General features: G+C 40.2%; 1 protein-coding gene across 6 annotated transcripts in view; it reads left to right on the forward strand.

Moving 5' to 3' along the window:
* The window catches only part of COBL (cordon-bleu WH2 repeat protein), a 299,291-nt gene that overhangs the window by 206,387 nt on the left and 67,844 nt on the right, over positions 1–25,060 (forward strand). For all 6 annotated transcript variants that reach the window (XM_054495472.2, XM_054495471.2, XM_054495468.2 and 3 more), the window contains one exon: positions 23,949–24,087. In XM_054495472.2, the coding sequence (XP_054351447.1) occupies positions 23,949–24,087 (139 nt within the window). The remainder of the gene's footprint in view (positions 1–23,948; positions 24,088–25,060) is intronic.

The following is a 25,060-nucleotide window of genomic DNA, read 5'->3' on the forward strand; positions in this document are numbered from 1 at the left end:
AACCGCACTGGCAGCTGTCTGGAGCTCACAGGGTGGTGCAGTCACACAGATGGTTTGAAAATGACCACCAGTAGGTGGTAGTTGGGGAAATAGGAATGGATGAAAACCAGAGATGAAGAGAAGAGGCAGCCCTGGGGAGGAGCACCATGCCCAGGATGAGGAACAGCCCGAGAGTGTGCAGAAACTCGCATAGCGCAAGGAGGGAAGAGGCTGCCTGGTGGGAACTCACGGGACCTTTGGATGTGACCATCAGAACACTGGGCCATTCACACAGGTGCCACACTAGGCAGGAGGCCAGTGGCAAGGAAGGTGGGGTGACCGAGACTAAGGAAAAGGAAGTTGAAGTGGAACCAGTTCTTTCAGTGAACTTGATGGGGCAGGGTGTGTGTGTGTGTGTGTGTCTATTTGTCAGTGTGTGTATCTTTGTGTGACGGCTCCGTGATGGGAGAGGTAGGCAGGTGTCTTTGATAAGGAGGTACTGGAGATCTATACAAGAGGTCAGGGTGACCCAAGGCTGGCTTCAGCGCTCCAGGGAGGGCTGAGTTTGGGGGAAGCAGCTTTCCTTTGGAGAATGGGGCCCAGTGTCTAACAGCTGGCTCCTGCCTGGGACCTCCACTTTTTCTGAGTTATGGGGTAAGATCATCTGCTAATAGGGAAGGGAACGAAGGTGGAGTAACCCAGGAGGCCACAGGATGGGAATACATGTTTGGAATTTGCAGGTGGGAAAAGCAAACAGAAGGAATGAGAATAAGGATTTCTAAACAATCACTGCAAAACTGTTTGCCAGCGACTTCAACAGCTGGACACACACCATAACCCAAGCACCTCCAACTGTGTGCACCTCCAACAAGTGCACCAAGCCATGCACATGAGTATTCACAGCAGCACTGTTGACAGCATCCCCAGGCTCACCCTAACCGAATCCCTTTCCACAGTCAAGCACATAAAGCGTGGTGTATTCACACCGAGTGCCACTGCACAGTAGCGAGCCACACACAGCAGCAGATGAGCCTCAGAGCAAAAGAAGCCAGATATCATGATACGAAGCCCCAAAACAGGCAGAGCCAGCCTCCGCTCATGCCACCAGGAGAGTGGCTGCTGTCAGGAGAGGGTGGGGAATCAGAATGTTGGCCCGAGGATCCTTGGTGAGCTTGGCCCACAGTGGCAGGGAAGAGGAACAGAGTTAGGAGTGCCGGAGGCTGGAAGCGTGGGCTCTGGGTGAGCCCTGGATCTGACTTAGAGGCACCAGGCAGGATGGAAACATGCAGGCAGTGGAATATTCTCTTTTCCTCTGAAGACATACTCTGGGTTTCTGCTGAGGGAGAGGGTGGGCTACAGGAAGGATGACACTGCAGGAGGAGGAAGAATCAGTGGGAAGTGGTGGCTGCTAGCAGGACACCCATTCTCTTGGACTGGGGGATATTTTGCTGCAAGTGGCAGATGCTATTAAATCTCTTGGCTTGATTTACATATCATCCTTCCTGTTTATCAAGGAGATTCCCTGCTGCTTTGGCATCTTGTATTCCCCAGGGGACTGTGAGGTGGATCCTGTCCTGTGCCTCTAAGGGCTTCTTTGAGCTCTGCTCCCTCTAGGTCCTGAGTGCAGCCTGGGTATGGAGAGGTGAGAGGTTTGCCCATGGTGTGTTCGTACTGGTGATTGGCAACTTGTATGCATGCACCAGTGTACAATTTTAAAAGAAGCAGTATCTTCCCGCATTATTTTAAAAAAGTAAAAAGATTATAAACCTCTGCACATATTTCTAGCTAAAACAATTTTAGCAGAAAAATTAATCCTTAACAAATATTGATATTTACTGAAGTGGGAATATGAAACCATGTAGTTGTGCAATATTTACTGAACTGGGATATACATATTGGAAAATATGAAGAGATCTCCATGTTAAAACCTCTATTTAAAAATACTAGGGCTGGGTGCGGTGGCTCACACCTGTAATCCCAGCGCTTTGGGAGGTGGGCAAATCACGAGGTCAGGAGTTCCATACCAGCCTGACCAATATGGTGAAACCCCATCTCTACTAAAAATACAAATATTAGCTGGGCATGGTGGTGTGCGCCTGTAGTCCCAGCTATTCGGGAGGCTGAGGCAGGAGAATTGCTTGAACCTGGGAGATGGAGGTTGCAGTGAGCCAAGATCACACCACTGCACTCCAGCCTGGGTGACAGAGTGAGATTCTGTCTCAAAAAAAAAAAAAGAAAAAGTAGGATCGCAAAAAAAGCGTTAAGTATTTGAGGTGAGGGATATGTAAGCTTGCTTGATTTAATTATTCTACATTGTATTTACAGATCATAACATCACTTTGTATCTCATAAATTTATATGATTATAAGCTGTCAATTTATAATGAAAATAAACTAGGAGCACATTAGTATTCTGTTTCAGGGCATTTTGTTCTCAGTCAGGTAGAAAAAAAAGGACTTAAACAGCAACTTTTGTTTCTCCTCATAACTTTCCATGAAGCATGCCCAGTATTTTTCTTTCTGTAATTAACAAGAATGATGATGATAGAAACTGTTTTCCCTGCCAGCATGCCTGTGCCCACCTGTGAAGAGGCCTTTAATTTTACCAAGTGGAACATCAACAACTGCAGGGAATCATTTGGTTGACCTAAGGCATCAGCATTTGATGGGAGTCTTTTCAACCTTGCTTAGGAGCCTCAAGAATAAAGCAGAATCGATGGCAGAAAATATAGTGATTTTATATTTATCTAACAGCAAATGACTAGTAAAAACTTCTATACCTTGGGTACAGGCCTATGATGTGTGGTTTGTGCAGTCCCTGGGATAACTCTTTTTTCTTGTTTCGGATTTGGGATTGAAATGGCGACATGTCACTTAAATTAGAATTTTCCTCCTCCATCTGCCAGGATGACACCAGCCGGGATACTGCTTCCAGCAAACATGCCCCTTACACACAGGGGTCGGCACTGCTTTATTACAGTGACCAAATAAAAGCATAGCTTGTTCTCGACAGGAAGATTCACTTTTGAGATTAAGACTATACAGGAACATCCTAAGGTTCAGAATCCCCAGGTTTCATATTTCACAGATGACTGGGGTGGATGTTTTTTTTGTTTTGTTTTGTTTTGTTTTTTTTTTTTTTTTTTTTTTGAGACAGTCTCGCTCTGTCACCCAGGCTGGAGTGCAATGGCATGATCTCGGCTCACTGCAACCTCCACCACCCTGGTTCAAGCAATTCCTCTGCCTCAGCCTCCTGAGTAGCTGGGATTACAGGTGCATGCCACCACCCCCAGCCTTTTTTTTTTTTTTTTTTTTAAGTAGAGACAGGGTTTCACCATGTTGGCCAGACTGGTCTCGAACTCCTGACCTCAGGCAGTGGGGTGGATGTATTCTTTCTGGTGTGATTTGGTAAACCTTGCAAGGTGCCAGGTGCTCCCAAATTATTCCTGTAAGATCAGGATGTCACCATTTCCTTCAACTCCTCCTGAAATTCCGCGGAATTAAAGTCGTTCTTTTGTATTAGTACTTGAGCCTTGTTTCCCCAGGCCTCTCTCAGCCTAGGAGGGAACCCAGGAGGACAGAGGGTGGATCTGAGATGGGGTCTTGTTCTGTTGCCTAGGCTGGAGTGCAGTGCAGTAGAATGATCACAGCTCGCTGCAGCCTCGAACTCCTGGGCTCAATCAATCCTCCCACCTCAGCCTCCTGTGTAGCTGGGACCACAGGTGCACGTCACCACACCCAGCTAATTTGTTTGTATTTTTAGTAGAGATGGGGTTTTGCTGTGTTGCCCAGGCTGGTCTCAAACTCCTGGACTCAAGTGATTTGCTTGCCTCAGCCTCCCAAAGTGCTGGGGTTACAGATGTGAGCCACCGCACCCAGCCAACTCATTTAATTCTTACACCAACCCTGCAGTAGGCATGCTATCGTTATCCCATTTAAAATGAGGGAACCAAAGCACAGAGAGGTTTGGTATTTGAGCAAGTTCGCGCAGCAGGTGGTAGGTAGCAGGGCAGGCAGGCTGCTGCAGAGCCTGTGTGTCCTTGTCTTTCTGTAGGGTGGTACTGACTGTGAGAAACATGCATTCACCCGTCTAAACCCAAGGAATGGGCTCGGAAACACGAAAAACAGCAGAAGCGAGACTTTTAATGGCGGTCTTGCAAGATCGGGCATCTGATAGGCAGGCACACCTGGGGCAGGTATAGCAGGTAATTTATCTCCTAGCACGGAAGTCCCTCCCCAGTTTCTCAGTGGTCGAGTAATATGGGGTTACAATCTTCCCTGATGTCACCTAAGTTTCATTATCTTCCTTTAAGGTTATACCCCGTCCCCTTCCCTGCTTAAGTTTCGATTTCCCAATAACAAAATTTTCTTCCCTTTTATGGGCTGACCCCTGCTCTACATTGTGTTCGCTTATCGTGACTTTCTAGATGCATGAACTGTGCAGTTTGTTACATTCTCAGGCTGGCTGCCTGTACTTAGATTTATCATGCCTTGAAAATGGACCATTTAAAATGTTTTCTTACATGTCAACGCATTTAGCCTCAAGAAACCTAACCAGGTGACAGAGGATGACCGAATTCTCTCAGGACCCTGGTGTGCCCTACAGGAGTGAGACCAAGATCTAGGTAGTTCAGATCTGGTTCTGGGGGTGATGTCAGGGTCTTCAGGCTCCCCTTAGGCTGCCAACTGTTGGTTAGGGGAGTGATTAGGATGATGGTGAGAAGAAAACTTCAGAATAACCTGCCTACCAGTGAGGGCGCTGGTTTTTGTACTTTTCATGTTATTACTCACTTAATCCTAACAGTAAACAAGAGAAGCAGGTAGCATTTTTGCCCATGTTTTACAAATGGAGAAATTGAGGCACAGAGAGGTTAAGCAACTTATCCACTATCACACAGCTAATGGTGGACACCAAACTCTAAGCCCTGCAGTCTGGTTCCAGGGTGTGAGTGGGGCCACCACGCTGTGCTCTCATCTCTTGCTCTGCTTTTCTAGGCTGTTCTGGCTCATGATCTTTTTTGGTCATCATCTTAAAAATACAAGTATATTTAGAGGAAGTTACATATAATCATCATATAAAAGATTAATAGGTTAAAATGTAGGTTTAAAAATTTAATTCAGAGTAGCCTCATTATACTAAAATGTTAGCTTCCTGGTGTCTCTGGAAAATGAGAATATGATAAAGAAATAACTACATTAGGTATTGAGGATTTATCCTGTTACGTACAAATCTCTTTTTTAAGAAATTAATTAAGCACTTTAGAGGGAAATCTTTCTAGAATGAATCACAGACTTTTCTGAATTCTCACACTTGACCCTGACTCTTTCAGGAAACTTTGGGCTTATTGATTAGTGGAAAGGGAATCAGATAACTTTGGTGGCAAAGTTAGGCAGGCGCTGCAAAGTGGCTGCCAAGGCCTGGGTTGAGGCTAGGGCCGAGGCCAGGCGCGGGCAGGCATGTCGGGAAGGGCACCCCTCTGACTTGAGTTAGATATTCCAGCTCTGCATGGTTTGAGTCTGTGTTCTGAATAGGTAAGATTTCCAGCAAGCCAGATTCTCCATGGATGAGATGCCACTTTATACTTCAGTTGGTGAAGGAAATGTCAAAAGTTGTAATATTATTGTAATGTATTTTATTGTTGTACAGGTATCTACAGGTTTATAAAATAAACATCTTCATTGTAAGCTAATCATTTGGAGGAAATGTAGAGCACATAGCAAAGTTAAATCCAGGTTTATTTAAAGTAAAATGGTAAAAAAACTAAACCATAAAGCCACTTTAAAATAGTATGAATTTTAAAAACTGAATCGAGTCCCTTTCTTAGTATGCCACATGGTGAGAAACCAAAAAAGGGCAGAGAGAACCCTGACAGATTGAATCAGATAAACTTTTACCTTCTGAAAAAGTAAAATTTAGAAAATTCAAGGCCATGACAAACTAGAGAAAATATTTACTATATATATGCTATTTAGAGGATATTGCTAAGAGCACATGGACATCACAGTAGGAAAAAAAAATTGATGTGAACAACCAATTCTCTCTTTCTCACACACAAACACATAAATAAATAGTAGCCATTAAACACTGGTAATCCTAATATGTGAAAAAATGTAGATTTTTAAAGTATTCGGAACACTTTGATTAAAAAACAAGCATGGTCATTGATACTCTCTGTTGTTGAATGGGGGATAGGGGCTGCTGATGACTTTAATAGCCTTTCTGAAAGCCTGTTTACAACATGAGTCACAGTTTTTAAGAATGTTATTTTTTTGTGGTAGGAATACTGAACATGAGATCTTCCCTCTGAACAAAGTGTGAAATGCACAAGAGTGTTGTCACTCTGAGCACAGCCTGTGCAGCAGATCTCTAGAGCTTATTCATCCTGCATCAATGGAACTTTGTACCCCTTCAACAGCAACTCCCATTTCCCTCTCCTCTCATCGCCTGGCAACCACCTTTCCACTCTTTGGTTCTGTGATTTGACTATATTAGAAGAAATCCACCTGGTTTTCCTTCGCTTGTGTGTATTATTTGCCCATGGGCCTTGGCACTGAGGAGAGCCATGTGTGAATGAATGAACAAATCAGCAAACAGGTGAACAAATGAATATGTAAATGGATGCAAGGTACTGAATCCTGCTCATTTTCTTATTATACAGACCGAGGCTCTGTGGATGTCTGTCTTCTTTAGCTAAACAAGTGAGACCTTAAAGAGTGTCTTCACTTCCCCTAAGAATAACGTGAACCTAATGTATGTGTACAGATGAAAGGTATAAAGGGACATGGAAGATAAACACACCAGCATTTAATCACCTTTTACTAAGTTCCTGTGAAGTGCCACTCCCAGAGTGAGGTGTAAAACCAAGGTCGGGAGTGGGAGCGTGAGGCCGTGTCTGGTGGTGAGAGTTGTTATCTGTCCTCTTTAAGTTAGAACTTCCCGCCCCCTTAAACACTTCTGACCTCGAGGATCATGTACATAATTGGCACAATGAGATTATGAGACCAAAGAAACCAAAGTGGAGCAAATGCTTCCAAAAATGACCTAGAAATCCATCACTGTTTCTGCTATTGGGGAAAGTTTCCTTCCTACCATATGCCAGACGGGAGGCATTTAAAAATCAGTCCTGACCGAGCAAAAGAGGTGTCTTAGCTCACACTCCTATAGAAAATATAGACTGGATGGGTTAAACAACCATTATTTCTCATAGTTTTGGAGGCTAGAAAGTCCAAGATTACGGCGCCAGAAGACTGGGTGACTGATGAGTGATCTCTTCCTGGTTTTCTGACAACTGTCTTTTTGCTGTGTTCTCATATGGCAGAAAGAGAGCTGGAGAGCTTTTTGTGGTCCCTTATAAGGGCTCTAATGCCATTCATGAAGGCTTCACCGACTGACCACTTCCCAAAGGCTCCACCTTCTAATATCACCTTGGAGGTTAGGATTTCCACACCTGAATTTTGGGGGAACACACACATTCAGTCCATAACAAGAAGGCACTAGATTTCCTGGTTGCGGGAAGGAAAAGGGCCAGCTGCATGCTCTGGAAATGAGGCAGGACTAGATATTAAGTGTTCCTTGTAGAATGTGCTAAAGATAGACTTTTAAAGTATTTTCTAAAGCAACACTTTGAAGCGCAAACTGGTTTCTAATATGCCCAGTAGGTGGGTGCTTTACTAGGTGAGAAATCCATGGGCTTTAGTCACTATCGTATCATAAAAATAAACATTTCCATTCAAAACTGCAGCAGTTATTTCTTCCTGACCTATCAGCCTGAGGCTGGGAAGGCAAGGTAAGGACAGTGGTTAAAGAGGATGGGCTTAGAGTCAAACCAAAGCTAAATCCTCACTCTGCTCACTTATTACTTGTATGATCTCGGACAAGTTATCTTTCGTAATCTTCAGTTTCTTCCTTTATAAAATAGGTATAGTAAAATTACCTCCCTTTGGGGGGATTTGAGTCATATGAGATACAATTAACACTCTAAGTAAATGTTTAATAAATATTTATGGCTGACAATGTTAATATTTGCTTGAAGTCTCTAAATACATCTACCAGAATCCTTTTGTTTAAGCACCTTAAACTAACACAAACTCCCATTAGACCTTGTCTTTATTGAAGGGTCTCTGACTTTGCCAGACATTTTTCAAGCATGTTATCTTAATTTACCAGGAGTAGCACCATGACTGGGAAATACATGGTATTCAATAATTGTTTGTTGAATAGATGTTATTAACTTTGGGAGAAGAACTTCCAGAGGCAAAGCTAGGCAATTTTGGCAAAGCCTCAAGGAGTTTAATGCTTCTCCAAATCGTGTAACAATGAGTGAGCCAGAACCGTCTTTCAACAGGTGAAATTGCTTTTTCAAATTGGGTAAACAATTTGAAAAAGAGCTGCTGCTGCTTTTTTTTTTTTTTTTTTTTTTTCCTTATTGAAGATGGAGTCTTGCTGTGTCACCCAGGCTGGAGTTCAGTGGCAGGATCTCAGCTCACTGCAACCTCTGCTGCCTGGGTTCAAGTAATTCTTGTGCCTCAGCCTCTTGAGTAGCTGGGACTACAGGTGTGGGCCACCATGCCCTGATAATTTTTTTTGTATTTTTAGTAGAGATGGGGTTTCACCATGTTGGTCAGGCTGGTCTCAGACTCCTGACCTCAGGTGATCTGCCTGCCTCAGCCTCCCAAAGTGCTGGGATTACCGGCGTGAGCCACTGCACTCAGCCAAAAGAGCTGCTTCTATGCCCTCCTTTTCTAATTAGTTACCTTCAGCTTAATGTGGACCCTTAAGAGAATTGTGGAATATGTCGTTATTATTACAGCCATCAGTGAGAGCTTAGAGGGCTTCAGCTAACCAATGTGGATTCATAGAACAAAGCAAGTCCCCAAGTAGGATACAAATGGTAGTTTTTGATAGTGTTTCCAACCTGGTAGATTGTGTGAATGCTATAGAATTATCTCGCCTCCATTAGACTTTGAACAGCTTGAGGTCAGGAATGTTTTACAACTTTGAATCCACTACAGTTCCTATCACAGAGTAAGGAGTCAGCAGCTCCTTGCTGGTTAATTGAAGGAGTAAGTGAAATCGTGGCATTTAACAAAGTCTCTCAATATTTTAAGGAGAGAATGAGAAATAGAGACTAGAAAATAATACGTGGGCAAACCTATAACATTTGAACAATCACCATTAGTTAATAGATTGATGTCAACTCTGAAGGAAGAAGTCTAGTAACCAAAGCCAAGGTGTTATGGCTTTCAGTGTTATCAACAAATAGGATGGAAATAATAGGCAGGATTATCACAGTGGAGGTGGTGGCAAGGCCAGGCATCTCATCTCTTCCTAAGAACACTTGAATACTCAGGTATAAGGTCGAGCCAGGGCTTCTAAAAGACTAGAACACCACATCACACTAGCCTCTAGGCCTAGAAAAGTCTTACAAGTTAGAACAATGGGCTAAAGTGATAAGTAGGTATTAACAGAAAAACTGGAAAGGTTTCACGTCCATTTATTTGAAAGAATTCCGGTGATATTATCACAAACTGAATGTGAGCTAACCAGATGACAAGGACTCTTTATTGTTAATAATAATGGTGGTTAAAAACTTGTGGTTAAAAAAACCACATAGCATGAAATGTATAATCTTAATCATTTTTAAGTGTAACGTTTAATGTAGGCACCTCTAGATCGCTAGAACGTTTTCATATTGCATAACTGAAATTTTATACCCATTGAAAAATAATTCATCTTTTCCCCCTCCCTCAAGTTCCTGGCAACCACCATTCTACTTTCTAAAGTTTGACTACTTTATATAGCTGATGTAAATGGAATTATGCGTTGTCTTTTTGTGACTGGCTTATTTCACTTAGCATAACCTTTTCAAAGTTTCTCTAAGTTACAGCATGTGTCAGAATTTCCTTGATAATGTTCCACTCTGTGTATAGACCACATTTTCTTTATGCATTCATCCATCAATAGATATTTATGTTGCTTCCACCTCTTGGGTTATTGTGAACTGTGCTGCAGTGAACAAGAACATATCTCTTTGAAATTCTGTTTGCTGTTCTTTTGGTTGTATATCCAGAAGTGGGATTGCTAGATTATGTGGTAATTCTATTTTTAATTTTTTGAGGAACTTTATACTTATTCCATAGTACTTGTATCATTCCACATTCCTACTAACAATGCATAAGAATTCTGATTTCTCTGCATCCTCACCAAAACTTGTTTTCTCTTTTTTTTTTTTTTTTGATAGTGGCCATCCTAATGGAAGTGAGGTGATATCTTATTGTGATTTTGATTTGCATTTCCCAGATGATTAGTGATGTTGAGCATCTTTTCATATGCTTTGTGGCCATTTATATATCTTCCTTGGAGAAACGTCTCTTCAAATTCTTTGCCTGTTTGTAAATCAGATTGTTTGCTTGTTGTCATTGTTGAGTTGATGTTCTTTATATATTCTATATATTAGCCCCTTTTCAGACATACGGTTTATAGATATTTTCTTTCATTCTATAGGTTCCCTCTTCACTCTGTTGATTGTTTCCTTTGTTGCACAATAGCTTTTAAGTATGATATAGTCTCATTTGTCTATTTTTGCTTTTGTTGTCTGTACTTTTGGTGCCATATCTAAGAAACCATTGCCAAATAGAATGTCATAAATATTTCCCTGTATGTTTTCTTCTAGGAACTTTATAATTTCAGGTCCTACATTTGGATGTTTAATCCATTTTAATTTTTTTATATGGTTAACGGTAAGGGCCCAATTTCATTCATTTGTATTTGAATATTTTGCATTTTCCAAACACCATTTGTTGAAGAAACTATCTTCCACATTGTGTTAACACCTTTATCAAAGATCATTTGATTATATACATGAAAGTTTATTTTTGAGCTCATTATTCTGTTTCATGGATTTACACATCATTCTCTATGTCAGTACCATACTGTTTTCATTATAGTAGCTTTGTAATATGTTTTGAAACCAGAAAGTGTGAGGCTTCAGCTATGTTTTATTTTTTTCTTCCCCTCAAGATTGCTTTGGTTATTTGGAGTACTTTGAGATTCCATCATGACCTTTAGGATTTGTTTTTCCTATTTCTCCAAAAAAAAAAAGAAACTGCTGTTGGGATTTTGATAGTGATTGCTTTGAATCTGTAGATTGTTTTGGGTAGCATGGACATTTTAACATTATTAAATCTTTCATGAAAATGTTTATTGTGTCTTCTCTAATTTCAGCAATGTTTTGTAGTTTTCAGTGTGCAAGTCTTTTTTATCTCTTTGATTAAGCTTATTGCTTTTTTTTTTTTTTTTTTGAGATGGAATCTCGCTCTGTTGCCCAGGCTGGAGTGCAGTGGTGCAATCTCAGCTCACTGCAATCTCCGCCTCCCGGGTTCACGCCATTCTCCTGCCTCAGCCTCCTGAGTAGCTGGGACTACAGGTGCCCGCCACCACGCCCGGATAATTTTTTTATATTTTTAGTAGAGACAGGGCTTCACTGTGTTAGCCAGGATGGTCTCGATCTCCTGACCTTGTGATCCACCGGCCTCGGCCTCCCAAAGTGCTGGGATTACAGGTGTGAGCCACTGCACCCGGCCTGATTAAGCTTATTTCTAAGTATTTTATTATTTTTAATGCAACTGCAAATTAGATTATTTTCTTAATTTCCTTTTTAGATTGTTTATTGTTAGTGTATAAAAACAAAACTGATTTTTTGGAATTGATTTTGTATCCTGCAACTTTGCTGAATGTATGTATTAGTTCTAACAGCATTTTTCTCAAATCTTTAGGATTTTCTACATATAAAATCATGCATATGCAAAAGGAATAATTTCACTTCTTCATTTTTCAATTTAGGTGCCTTATATTTCTTTTTCTTGCCTAATTGTTATGGCTAGGACTCCCAGCACTATTTTCAATAGAAATGGGAAGAGAAGGTATCCGTTCCTTCTTCCTCGTCTTAAACAGAAAGCTTTCAGTTTTTCACAATTGAGTATGATGTCAGCTGTGGGATTTTTATGTGTGGACTTTGTTAAGTTTAGGTAATTTCCTTTGATTCCTAGTTGTTGAGTGTTTTTTTAAATCATAAAAGGGTGTTGAGTTTTGTATGGTTTTTGTCTTTCACTGTGGCATATTACATTGATTGATGTTTTTATATTGAAGCATTCTTACCTTCCAGGAATAAATCCTGTGTGGTTGTAGTGTATAATCCTTTTATTGTGATGTTGAATTCTGTTTGCTAGTACTTGGTTGAGAATTTTTATACCAATGTTTCATCAGGGATACTGGTCTGTAATTTTCTTGTACTATCTTTGTCTTATTTTTGGTGTCAGTGTCCTGCTGGCATCATAAAATGAGTCTGGAAGTCTTCCTCCTCATCAATATTTGGAAAGATTTTGAAAAGAATTTGTATTTGTTCTTTAAGTATTTGGTAGAATACTCCATTGAAGCCATCTGGTTGTGGGCTTTTCTTTGTTGGAAGGTTTTTGGTTACTGATTCAATTTCCTTACTACTTATAGGTTATGTCCAGAATTTTTATTTCTTTATAACTCAGTCTTAGTAGGATGTTTGTAGAAATCTATCCATTTCTTCTAGGTTATCCAGTTGGTTGGTGTGTAATTATTCACAATAGCCTCCTATGATCTTTTTTGTTTCTGTGGCATCACTTGTAATGTCTCTTCTTTTCCTAATTTTTAAAATATGAGTCTTCTCTCATTTTTTACTTACTGTAGCTAAGGGTAGTCAATTTTGTTGATCTTTTAAAAAAACTGAAATTCTGTTAATGTTTTAACCAAAGTTCTGTTATTTTTTTCTTTTTCTATTTTCTATTTCATTTATTTCTGCTTTAATCTTTCTAATAAATGTTGGTTTAATTTGTTCTTTCAGTTTCCTGAGGTACAAAGTCATATTGCTGATGAGCTCTTTCGTTGTTTTTCATATAGGTGTTTATTATTACAAGCTTTCCTCTTAGAATTGCTTTGCCTGAATCCCATGAGTTTTGGTGTATTATGGTTTTATTTTCATTTGTCTCAATATATTTTCTGACTACCCTTGTGATTTCTTCTTTGAACCATTGGTTGTTCAAGATTGTGTTATTCAGTTTCCACATATTTGTGACTTTTTCACTTTTCCTTTTACTATTGATTTCTAGCTTCATTCCATTATTTGTAGTCAGAAAAGATATTTGATATGATTTTAATCTTTTTAATCTTGTTAAGACTTCTTTTGTGGCTTTAAATGTGATCTATCTTAGAGAATGTTCTATGTAACATAGAGACAGAGAAAGAGACAGAGATAGGTATCTGTTAGATCCCATTGGTCTATATTGTTGTTCAAGTCCTCTATTACTTATGGATCTTCTCTCTGGTTAATCTATTCATTATTGAAAGTGGAGCATTGAAATATCCTACTTTAATTGTATTTCTGTCTATTTCTACTTTCAATTATGTCAATGTTTGCTTTATATATTTGAATACACTGCTGGTAGATGCGCATATATTTATAGTTTTTATACCTTCCTAGTGAGTAGAGCGTTTATCATTATATAAGGTCCTTCTTTGTTTTATGACAGTTTTTGACTTGAAGTCTATCTTATCTGATGTAATTATGGCCATATTCATTCTTTTAGTTACTATTTGCATTGAATATCTTTTTCCCTCCTTTTACTTCTAGCCTATTTATGTCCTTATATCCAAAGTGAATCTTTTGTAGACAGTGTATAGTTGGATCTTGTTTTTTAATCCATTCAGCCATGAATGGATTAAATATTTTGATTATATATTTTGATTGGAGAGTTTAATCCATTTACATTTAAGTATTTACTAATAGAGAAGGACTTGTTACTATTTTGTTAATTGGTTTCCGTATATCTTGTAGTTTTGTTGCTCTTTTATTCTGTTGGCACTCTCCTTTGTATTTTGTTGACGTTTGTAGTTACATAGTAATATGGTTTGGCTGTGTCCCCCACTCAAATCTCATCTTCAATTTTAGCTCCCATAATTCCCACGTGTCGTGAGAGGGACCCAATGGGAGGTCATTGAATCATGGTGGTGGATCTTTCCCTTGCTATTCTCATGACAGTGAATAAGTCCCATGAGATCTGATGGTTTTATAAAGGGGAGTTCCCCTGCACATGCTGTCTTTGCCTGCCACCATGTGAGACATGATTTTGCTCCTCATTCACCTTCCACCGTGATTATGAGGCCTCCCCACCCATGTGGAACTGTGAGTTAATTAAACCTCCTTCCTTTATAAATTGCCCGTTCTTTGGTATGCCTTTATTAATTAGCAGCATGAGAACAGACTAATACACATATTTTGATTCCTTTTCATTTCTCTTGTGCATCTTTTGTAGGTATTTTCTTTGTGCTTACCATGAGGATTACATAAAAATCTTATAACAATCTATTTTAAATTGATAACAATTTAACTTCAGTAACATACAAAAGCTGTTTTCCTTTGCATTTCACCCTCTACACATCATATTTTGATGTCACAAAGTACATATTTTCATACTTTGTATTTATTCACAGTTTTATACTTATATTTTTATGCTTTTATTTTTTAAATTCTCTACCAGAATTAAAAATTATTCACACACTATTGTAAACATATTATATTCCAGGATTATGTATTTGTCTATATAGTTACTCCATCAGAGAGTAACTTTATATGTTCATATGCTTTCATTTTGCTAACTAGTGTCCTTTCCTTTCAACTTGACGGACTTCCTTTACCAATTCTTATAATACAGGTCTAGAGATGATCAACTTCATCAGCTTTTATTTATCTAACTAGGTCTTTATTTCTCCTTTATTTTAAAAATTTATTTACTTTTAATTGATAAATAATAATTGTTCATATTTATGGGGTACAATGTGATTTTTAATCTATGTATGCATTGTCAAAATATTCAATCAAGCTAATTAATGTATCTATATTACCTCACTAACTTTTTTTTGTGGTGAGATTATTAAAATTATATTCTTTAAGCAATTATGGGATATACAACACGTTGTTATTAACTCTGTTCACCATGCAGGGCACTGAAACTTATTCCTCCAGTTTAACTGAAACTCGGCACCCCTTAACCAATGTCTCCTCTTTTCCTATCTCTCCCTCTACTCCTCAGCTTCTGGTTGCCACCTTTCTATTATGTTTCTATGAGATCAACTGTTTTAGATTCCACATATAAGTGAGAACATACAGTATTTGTCTCTTTGTGCTGTCTTATTTTACTTAGTGTAATGTCCTCCAGTTCCACCCATGATGTCACAAATCACAGAATTTTCTTCTTTTTAAAGGCTGTGTATTATTACATACATATGTAATATAAATATATGCGTTTTATATATATACATATATATATAAAACAATTTATCTATTTATCTGTTGATTGCCACTTAGGGTAATTCTATATCTTGACTATACTTTTCTTTTTTTTGGTGACAGGGCCTGGTGCCATTGCCCACGCTGGAATGCAGTGATGTCATCATGGCCTCCTGCAGCCTTCAATCCCTGGGCTCAGGCAATCCTCCTGACTCAGCCTCCTTAGCAGCTGAAATTACAGGCACATGCCACCATACCTGGCTAAACTTTAAAACATTTTTTGTAGTGACAGGGTCTTGCAGTGTTGCCCAGGCTGGTCTCAAACTCCTGGCTTCAAGAGATCTCCCTGCTCAACCTCCCAAAGTGCTGGGATTACAGGTGTGAGTCACTGTGCCCTGCTGTGGGGATAGCTGGCTCATACAGCCCTGCTGTGGCATTCATAATAATGTTGAAATGAACACAGAAGTGCAGATGTCTTTTGATGTACTGATTTCAATTTTTTTGGATAGTACTCAGAAGTGGGGATGGTTGGATCCTACGGTAGTTCTATTTTTAGTTTTTGGGGGAACCTTCAACATATTTTCCAAAATGGCTGTACTAATTTACATTTTCACCAACAATACACAAGGGTTCATTCATCTTTTTTTGTCATAGCCATTCTAACAAGTGTGAGGTGATACCTCACTGTAGATTTTACTTTGCATCTCTCATATGATTAGAGATATTGAGCATTTTTTCATATGTATGTTGATCATTTGTATCTCTTTTTTTTTTTTTGCAAAATGTCTGTTCACATTGTTTGCCCACTTTTTAATTCAGTTATTTAGTTTTCTGCTATTGAGTTTCAGTTTCTTACATATTTTGGATATTAGCCTTTTATCAGCTATGTGGTTTGCAAATATTTTCCAACAAATCCATGGATTGTCTCTTCACTCTGTTCATTGTTTTCTTTGCTGTGCAGGAGCTATTTAGTTTAATGCATTCCTATTTATGAATTTTTTTATGTGTTAATTTAAACAAGGAGGTGAGAGATCTGTACACTGAAAACTATACAGCATTGCTGAAAAGTTGAAAAGGGCACACAAAAATGGAAAGATATTTCATGTTCATGGATTAAAATAATTAATATTGTTAAAATGCCCATACTACCCAAAGTGATCCTACACATTTAATGCAATTTTTATCAAAATTCCAATGTCTTTTTTCAGAGAAATAGAAAAAACAATTCTTAAATTACTGTGGAACCAGAAAAGAATCCAAATCTTAAGCAAAAAGAACAAAGGTGGAGGCATCACACTTCCTGATTTCGAAATGTAAAGCTATTGTAGTCAATAGCTTTGACTACAGCATGGTACTGGCTAAAAAACAGACATATCAACCAATGGAACAGTACAGAAAGCCCATAAACCCAAGTGTTTATGGTCAATTGATTTTTGACAAAGGTATCAAGAACGCACAATGGGGAAAGAACAGTCTCTTCAGTAAATGATGTTGGAAAAGTTTGATATCCACATATGGAAGAATGAAATTGGGGACTTATCTCACGCCATATACAATAATTTACTTAAAATGGTTTTTAAAAAGTTAAATGTAAGGCCTGCAACTATAAAGCTACTAGAAGAAAACATAGAGGGAAGCTCTATGACATTGGCCTGGGCATTGATTTATTGAATGAGTAGACTTCACTTTTGAAATATAGTTTTGCCAGATGAAGCAGTAGTCCCCACCCTTTTTGGCACCAGGCACCAGTTTTGTGGAAGACAATTTTTCCACGGACCAGTGGGGCAGGGATGGTTTCAGGATAAAACTGTTCCACCTCAGATCATCAGACATTAGATTCCCATAAGGAATGCACAGTCTAGATCCCATGCATGCACGGTTCACAATAGGGTTTGTGCTCCTAAGAGAATCTAACGTGGCCGCTCATGTGATGTGAGGCAGAGCTTGGGCAGTAATGCTTGTTCACTTACCACTCACCTCTTGCTGTGCAGCTTGGTTCCTAACAAGCCACGGATTGATACTGGTCTGTGGCCCAGGGTTTGGGAACCCCTGAGATAAACTATTCTTGGTTGGAAGTTTTTAAGTATCCTTGATTGGCAGGTGGGTTTTTTTCCTCCGTTTTTAGCACTCTGAATATGTCATTCCACCCTCTTCTGGTTTGCAAAGTTTTTACTGAGAAACCTACTGATAATATTATAAGACTCCCTTGCATGTGATGAATCAGTTTCTCTTGCTGTTTTCAAGTTTCTTTCTTTGTCTTTGACTATTGATAGCTTGATTTTAATGAATTGTGGTATGGTCCTCTTTGGGTTTATTCTAGTTGGAGTCCTTTGAGCTTTTAAAATTTTGTATGTCTATTTCCTTCCTCCAATTTGGAGAATTGTCAGACATTATTTCTCCAGATCAGCTGTCTGCCCCTTTCTCTCTCTTCTCCTTCTCTGATCCCCATAATGCATATTTTCATCCCCTTGTCATTGTCCCATAAAGTCCTTAAGGCTGTGTTCAATTTTTGAATTTTTTTTTATTCCTTTACTCAATAATTTCAACTGACTTGTCTTTTAGTTCACTGATTATTTCTTCTTCTTCTTAATACAGCCTGCTATTGAACTCCTCCAGTGAACTTTTTAGTTCGGTTATTTTATTTTTCACCTTCAGAACTTGTGTTTTTTATAGTTTCTGTCTCTTTATTGATATGGTTCTATTCATGCATAGTTTTGCTGATTTTGTTTAGCTGTCTTTCTGAGTATTCTCTTGTAGTGCACTGAACTTTAATTTTTTTAAGTCTTTTCTGGCCATAGATTTCAATTTATTGTTATTTCTCTCTAGATGTTTATTTTGTTCCTTTAATTGGGCCATGTTTCCCTGTTTCTTCATGTACCTTGTTATTTTTTAATGTAATTTGTGCATTTGAAAAAATAGCCACCTCTTCCAGCCTTTATGGACTGGCTTCTTACAGTGTAATACCACGTCAGTCAGCTCAGCTAGAGATTCTTGGGGCCTCTCAACCCTTTTCTGGATATCCATCTTCCCTGGGCTTGTTGGTGTATTTTCCATTTAGAAGGTTTGCTGATTTCTTCTTTATGAGCTTGTAATCTCATGCTCTCTCTTGCATCTGTCTATGGTACTGCAGATTTTCTGGCACTGCGGCCAGCTTCCGAGCTCTCTTGTTTTCTAAAGCCTTCAGTCATCCATAGTATTTCAGTTTTGTCTGTATTCCTGGTCAACTGAGACAGAAATCAGTCCCTTGAACAAGACTCCCCACAAATCCAGAACATTGCTTGTACTTTTTACTCATTTCCTCCCGAGGGATAAGCAGTGAGCTGGGTGCTTTCTCTTGATTGCACTGAGCTGTACTGGCCTCTGCCTGTGGCACTGGCAGATCTCTGCTGTTGCAACCAGCCTCTGAGCTCCTTTTTTCTCAGTGGCTCCCAGGCATTCAAAGTGTGCCAGTTTCCCATCAGTGCTCCCAGTCAGCTGAGACATAAACTAGTCCCTCAGGCAGCCCCCCTGAAAAGCTGGAATGTTAGATGTACATTCCATTCTTCTCTTTTCTTCCCAAGGGAAAAACCATGAATTGGGCTTTTTCTCCTGCACACACTGAGCGATACTGGGTTAGGGGAAGGGCTGTCACAGTTGAGGTGAAATGGCTTTTCTTACCCATTTCAGCGTGGCCATTCTTGGCATTAAGCTTGCCAATGGTCCTGTGCCTTCTTAACTGGTTTCTGGAGTTCTCATAAAAGCTTCTGGATTACAAATTGCTGTTAAGTTGATGTCTTTGTGGGGAAACTGAGGTGCGGGGCTTCCTTTTCTGCTATCTAGTCAACATCACTTCTTCATGACAAGGAGTCTTAAAATTGAGATAGCAATTTTAGGATCTTGTCTCTTCACTGAATTTTATGTGTTGTGTACCTGAGGAGTTTTAGTAAATGGATTTATTGAAAACTCAATAAAGAGATAAAAAGAAATGTGGGGAAAAGATAAAATTAGAGTGTTTTAAGAAGTTTAATTTGTTATTGCCAAAACCAAATAATTTTAATATTTAGCTAAAGGCAACAGGGGCTAATTTAGTTAATTATGGCTCATCAATTCTGTGGAGTACTAGGCAGCCATTAAAAAATAGTTGAAATTCTGCAATTGATTTTAAGTGTTTTTACCACAAAGGAAAAAAAAAGAAAACGGTAATTATGTGAACTGATAGATATGTTAATTAGCTTGTGATTATTTCACTATAGGTATGTATATCAGATCATCAATTGTATACCATACACACACACAATGTTTACTTGTTTGTTCCTCAGTAAAGCTGAAAAATTACGGGAAAATATATGGCTAACAAAACAAATCTATGTCTCTCCCTCTGAAACTCCACTAAAAAAAAAGTGTTACTTCACTGTGACAAAGACGAGAGAAGCATTGGCAGCTGATGACAGTTTTCAGTAGACACTTTGGGGACTACAGTGTTTTTTTTTGTTTTTTTGAGATGGAGTCTCGCTCTGTTGCCCAGACTGGAGTGCATTGGCATGATCTCGGCTCACTGCAACCTCCATCTCCTGGGTTCAAATTATCCTCCCACCTCAGCTTCCCAAGTAGCTGGGCTTATAGGTGTCTGCCACCACGCCTGGCTAATTTTTATATATTCAGTAGAGATGAGGTTTTGCCATGTTGACCAGGCTGGTCTCAAACTCCTCACCTCAAGTAATCCACCGCCTCAGCCTCCCAAAGTGCTGGGATTACAGGCATGAGTCACTGTGCCCAGGCTGTGGTGTATTTAGATTGTGGTAAATACCTAGTAAAGCAGAAGAAGCTGAAACTTGACTGCTGGGTGAAAGAGGCCCAGCAGAAGACGCCAGATCCTAGGACACTCAGGAATTTGGGGCACATGTTTCTTTGCATGTGACCGTGGAACGAGCTGATGATGAAGGAATGGCTGAATGCCTGCATGTGAAACAGTAAGATCTCCATACCCCTGCCTGCCCACCACAACCAGATGTCTGCACTGCCACCCCCTGCAGTGGCAGAACTAAGAGACTCTGACTTCGGGACATCAGGCACAACCGAGTCTGCACCGACACAGGGATAAGCGAAAACCCACATGCCACAGGAGAGTTTCAAGGCCTTCTCACCAGAGTACTTGGAAATGCCTAGTTTCCCTCAGGCAGGAGCTGGGCTTCCCCTGTGCGGAAGATGGCCGAGCTAGCAGACAATCCTGCAGGTATGAATATCTGGGGATCTCTCAGCTACTGCATTTCTGCCCAGATCCCCACTGGGAATCCCATTACTGTGTGAACAGACCCTAGATACAGAAACATACATATTATAAACAATCAGTCACGAATTTGAGGAAGAGTCAAAATATGATAAGCAGAGGCCAAGACAGAGAGCAGAAAGGACGCTGGAGGACAGTGCAATGCATGTGGCTGAAGAAAATGGAAATTAAAATGTGTTCTTGAAAAAGGTATAAAGCATAAAGCATAGCTTCTGAGAGGAAAGAAAAGCTATGGTATCCAGGAAACAAGACCATGATGCTATTTTTAAAATGCATAACAAGAAGGGGCTCTTGGAAATTAAAAACAAAACAACAACAAAAAAACAGTAACAAATTTAAAAATTCATGAGTCTTACAATGGAGAAAATTTCCAAGAAGGGGGAGGAAATCAGAAAAAATTTAGGCAAGAGTACTCAAGAAAAAAATAGACAATTGAATTAGAATCCTCAGTGTTCAATTAATTGAAATCCCAGAGAGAAAGAAACAGGAAAGAAAAAGTTGAAAAGAATAACACTAAAAAATTCTGCAGAATTAAGGATATTCAGATTGCAGGGGTCAGTGAATGCCCCAGACAGTGATTGAAAAGAGCCCCACCCAGCACTTGCCATCGTGAAACTTCCCAGCAGGAAGGACTAAGAAAGAATGCCCTGAGCCTGCAGAGGAAAAGCAGATACTATGCAGAAGATTGAGCCCCACTCTGGATCCGGGTGTCTCAGCTGAACAGTTCCAAACTAGGAGACAGTGGAGTAATGGCTTAGCATTTTGAGGGACAATTCTTTTCATCCTAGGTTCCTGTAGGCATCTATACTGACTGTCCAGTATAGTAGAATAAAAACGTTCTTACATTTTGAAGGTCTCAAAAATCTTCCTCATACGCATCTTGTGTCAGAAAGTTGCTGGAAACTGGGCACCACTAAGATGCAGTGAATTTAAAAAAAAAAACAAAAAACAGGTGGGGCCGGGCACAGTGGCTCACACCTGTAATCCCAGCAATTCGGGAGGCCGAGGTGGGTGGATCACTGGAGCCCAGGAGTTCAAGACCAGTCTGGCCAACATGGCAAAACCCCATCTCCACTAAAAATACAAAAATTAGCCCAGCGTGGTGGCAGTGCCTGTAGTCCCAGCTACTCAGGAGGCTGAGGCAGGAGAATCACTGGAACCCGAGATCGCGCCACTGCACTTCAGCCTGGGTGACAGAGTGAGACTCTGTCTCAAAAAAAAAACAAGCAACAACAACCAAAAAAAGCCCACACAAAACAGGTGGAATATCCATAAGGATCAGAACTGAATAGAGGGAAAGGGAATTTCCAGGAAATGTAATTAAGAAAAAAAGCTAGAAAACAAATCAGTTATCAAGTTCAGGGAAAACAAAAAGGTAATTTAGAAATTGTAATTATGATATACATTATACATCTCAGCAGGAGAAAATTCCTGCTGAAGAAAACTATTTTTCGTAATTTTGATATCTACTATAACTAAATATGTATAACTAAATAGTAAATATTAATTTAAATCTTTTGCTATAATTTTTTGGAAAATGGAGAGGAAAAGTATGAGTCTGTGTGTGTGTGTGTATGTCTCTGTGTGTGTGTGTGTGTGTGTGTGTGTGTGTGTGTCTCAAATAACCAAATCTGTCTCAAAGAACCAAATCCTCATCTTCTGGAGTAGATGCCAATACCTAACATGGAAAAAATCAAGAAACAGTACAATAAGCTTCTTATTTAGAAAAGCGGAATAAATGCCAAAAAAAAAAAAAAAAAGTGTGAAGTGCTTACTGCTGGAGAGGGGGTGATGGACAAGAAATTGCTGGTTTTGACTCAGCTTTATGGGGTTATTTACTTTCTGTTATGTCCATGTTTTATGTAAAATATATTACAGAATTTTAGAGGTATAGGAGGTGATTATATATACTATAATAGAAGGAAAGAAAAAATTATTTTTAGAAGAAAAAAGTCTAGAAAAACATGTCAATTGTTAGTAGTTTGAGTATTAATAAAGTGATTATGTTCTTCCTTTTACATATATTTTTAAACTTTCTTGCAATAAATGTATACTACTGATAAAAATTAAAAGGAGACTTTTTACACATACACACACACTCTCTCTCTCTCTCTCTCTCTCCCCCTTTCTGTCTCCCATATACATGGTACACATGGTGCAAGCATCAGTTAATAAACCAGAGCGCACCAAGGTCAGAGTTGAAGTGGCAGAGGCGGGGTGTTGCAGGCACCATTCCTATGATGAGCCCTTGGAAGGCCAGGAAGTACTTGGACTGGAGGTACAGATTTGGCTCTGAGCTACTAGAGAGCAGGACAGCTCTCATCATATGATAGTCATGTTCATTCTTTTTTTTTTTTTTTTTTTCTGAGACACAGTCTTGCTCCATCACCCAGGCTGGAGTGCAGTGGCATGATCTCGGCTCACTGCAGCCTCCACCTCCTGGGTTCAAGCGATTCTCCTGCCTCAGCCTCCTGAGTAGCTGAGACTACAAGTGTCCACCACCATGTCTGGCCCATTCTTTGCACACACTCTGCACTGCTCTGTACACAATGTTCTTTAATCAATGAATTTTAATCAATGAGAGTGAATGAATAAAAACTTTCGCCCTAATGAGGAGGAGAGGAGAGTAGGATTATGTAGTCCTTCAGAAACAAAGAAATGGAATCAGTGAATTCAATTTTACAGACAAAACAGATTTCACTTTCAGCAATTAGACCTGCCCAGTATTCATGAGCTGCCTTTAGAAGCTGTGTGTCTTTCACTGTTGAAAGCTGTGAGCAGGAGCTGGATTTCTGCTGTGGTGGGGGCTAATGTCCCCCCATACACTGATCTAGTATCCCATATACTAAGAAACTTCATTGCGATTCTGGATCAAGATGTGTCCACCTGTGGACCATTAGATAGTCTTGGCTGCGGCTGTTCTGGAACGTGAACGTGCAGTCAGGGAAGCAAACCTAAGTCAGAGCAGGGTAAGGTCTGAGCTGCCCCCATCAGTTCTTCCTCTGTGTGATCACAATTCACGGCAGCCCATCCTGTTCCAGAAGGAATTGTTCTCCTTACATTTAATGAAGGACTATGGGTCTCATTCTCTTGTGTGACAGAGAAGTTTACCAACTCTCCAGACTTGCCTGGAGTCCCTAGAAAATATGAGCTCCTTGCTCATAGGGGTCTTTGGGGTATCTATGAGCAACACTGTGCTACCTCCAGGCCACTCCTTGGACATCCGCTGGTCTCTCGCCTCATGGCCTCCCCTGCCTGTGTGGGAGGACCTGGAAAGGGAATAGGCCATCTAAAAACCCTCTTGGAGCACCACCTTCCGCGTGCAGGTCCCTGCCCCAGCACAATCACCCTGCCTGACACTGCCTGTCTTTCCTTCTTTGTACTTCATAGGTATCTCTTGGGTCACAGATTGATTTACAGAAGAAGAAGCGGCGAGCACCAGCTCCCCCTCCACCACAGCCGCCACCACCGAGTCCCCTGATCCCCAACCGCACTGAGGATAAGGAGGAGAACAGGAAGAGCACGATGGGTGAGTGAGGCTCGGCCTGCCGTCTGCATGTGGGGATGCTTGCTCTGTCCTGGAATGTCAGCTCTGATGTGAACTCCTGCAGTGGCTTCATCCATAATGACATTAACCCAAAAAATATTAATGCTAAAGAAAGAAGGGCTGGAAAGAAATAATTGCAAGTTCACTTCATATCTTACTAGCAGTATTTGGTGGACATTATGTGAGCATTTAGGAGGTGGGGGACAGTGGAAGGGGAGAAATGGCTGCAGGAGCCGGGAGAGGGTGAAAATGGAAAGCCTGTGAGTGTGAGTGTGTGATGTGTGTCTCTGATGGCAAAAGGAGAAGTTCCTAGGGTGACATCGTGGAAACTGCTTTGAGGGACATTTGGCATTTCAAAGAGATCTTAGGCCACAGGTAATGTATAGACAAGTTGACATCAGCTCAGTAATTTTTGGACCATCCTGTTTGAAATTGATCTCCACTTATATTACCTGGTACACATTTAGCAAAGACCCTGATTTTCTTTGAGGAAAAGAGAGCCCAGAGGAAAGAAGATAAAATTATACTATCTGTGAGCAGAAAGAGACCTATTAGATCATCATAGCCCACCCCTCGTGCTACAGGCGAGGTGGAGAGAAGCTGAATGATGGCGCTTTCCAGGTCCAGGGGAGTCAAGGGTTCATTTTCTTTTTAAATCATTCAGCATTTGTTATTTCACTTATGTTGGAACAGAAATGGCTCTTCCAGGGAGTGGTTGGAAAATGGCAGCCTAGGAGTCACACCCTTCTGAGCTGAGAGCCCCGAGAATGGTGTGTGTCAGCACTCACGACGAAGCCACCAGCACTCATAGGCCGCTCACCATGCCCTTTAACCCACCCAGGCAGCCCCGCGTTTTGCCTTTGCCCTAAGGTCTGCAGCTGCAGGAGGGAAAGTCCTCCTAAGATAAGTGGCTGCCTTGACAGTTTCTGGACCTTTAGTGAGAGCTCCATGGCAG

This window comes from Pongo pygmaeus, chromosome 6, assembly GCF_028885625.2.
Source record: "Pongo pygmaeus isolate AG05252 chromosome 6, NHGRI_mPonPyg2-v2.0_pri, whole genome shotgun sequence".
NCBI lineage: Eukaryota > Metazoa > Chordata > Mammalia > Primates > Hominidae > Pongo > Pongo pygmaeus.